The sequence below is a fragment of the Carlito syrichta genome, unplaced genomic scaffold (assembly GCF_000164805.1).
Source record: "Carlito syrichta isolate Samal-C Ts95f unplaced genomic scaffold, Tarsius_syrichta-2.0.1 Scaffold136232, whole genome shotgun sequence".
Taxonomy (NCBI): domain Eukaryota; kingdom Metazoa; phylum Chordata; class Mammalia; order Primates; family Tarsiidae; genus Carlito; species Carlito syrichta.
The window spans coordinates 46,616-47,462 of NW_007080328.1; the positions used below are offsets into that span (position 1 = coordinate 46,616).

The 847-nt window shown below is 70.0% G+C and overlaps 1 protein-coding gene across 1 annotated transcript in view; it reads left to right on the forward strand.

Moving 5' to 3' along the window:
• The window catches only part of LOC103251120 (transcription factor E2-alpha-like), a gene marked incomplete at its 3' end in the record, with an annotated part of 23,472 nt that overhangs the window by 20,688 nt on the left and 1,937 nt on the right, over positions 1-847 (forward strand). Inside the window, exons 6-8 of the mRNA XM_021708399.1 lie at positions 25-135; positions 218-296; positions 400-458. Coding sequence (XP_021564074.1) covers positions 25-135; positions 218-296; positions 400-458 — 249 coding nt within the window. The remainder of the gene's footprint in view (positions 1-24; positions 136-217; positions 297-399; positions 459-847) is intronic.

The window sequence follows — 847 nt, forward strand, 5'->3', positions numbered from 1 at the left end:
GCAGGCTCCCCCGGGACTCCCCAGCCAGGCGCGTCGGCAGGCCCTGGGCGCGCGCCTCACCTCTCTCTGCCCACAGGCTCCCGTGGGACCACGGCCGGCAGCTCTGGGGACGCCCTCGGGAAGGCGCTGGCCTCGGTGAGGTGCGGGCGTGGGCGGGGGCAGCCAGGCCGGTGCCTCCAAGCCGGCTCTGACTGCTGTCTCCCCCGTCCTGCTGCAGATCTACTCCCCGGACCACTCCAGCAATAACTTCTCATCCAGCCCCTCCACCCCCGTGGGCTCCCCCCAGGGCCTGGCAGGTCTGTAGGGGCCCGGCCGGCAGGGAGGGAGAGGTCGCCCTGAGGGTCCTGCTGCATCTCAGGGCAAAAGGGCTGGTGAGGGGAGACTCCCAAGTCCCGGCAGGGTCCCCGGAGGAGGTGGCCCCAGGCCAGTCCTCTAAAGCCATCGCCTGTGACCAGGCCGTCAGGGGGGCAGGGAGGTGGCCTGGGGTTGGCTCGCAGCACCCACAAAGGCTGGAGGCAGGGCCCAGCCATCCAGGCCGTGGGAGCCTGAGGGCAGCATGCCACAGTCCGTGGCTCTGGCCGGGGGGACGCCCACAGGGGCCAGAGCCTGGGGTCCGAGATCACAGCAGCAAGGCTGGGGCTCCAGCACGCATGTGTCGCTTGCCCGCCAGAGGGTCCTTATTAGGCACCAGCTGTCTACCCCACGCGTGCTCAGACCTTCTTGTCCTTACGAGGACAAGTCCGGGCGTTGCTGGGCGCACAGAGGGAAAGAGAGCCGGGGGTTTCTGGAAGGCCCGGAGAAGCGCCCCCGCCACTACCTCTGCCTGGAGGAGGATTCAGGGGCACCC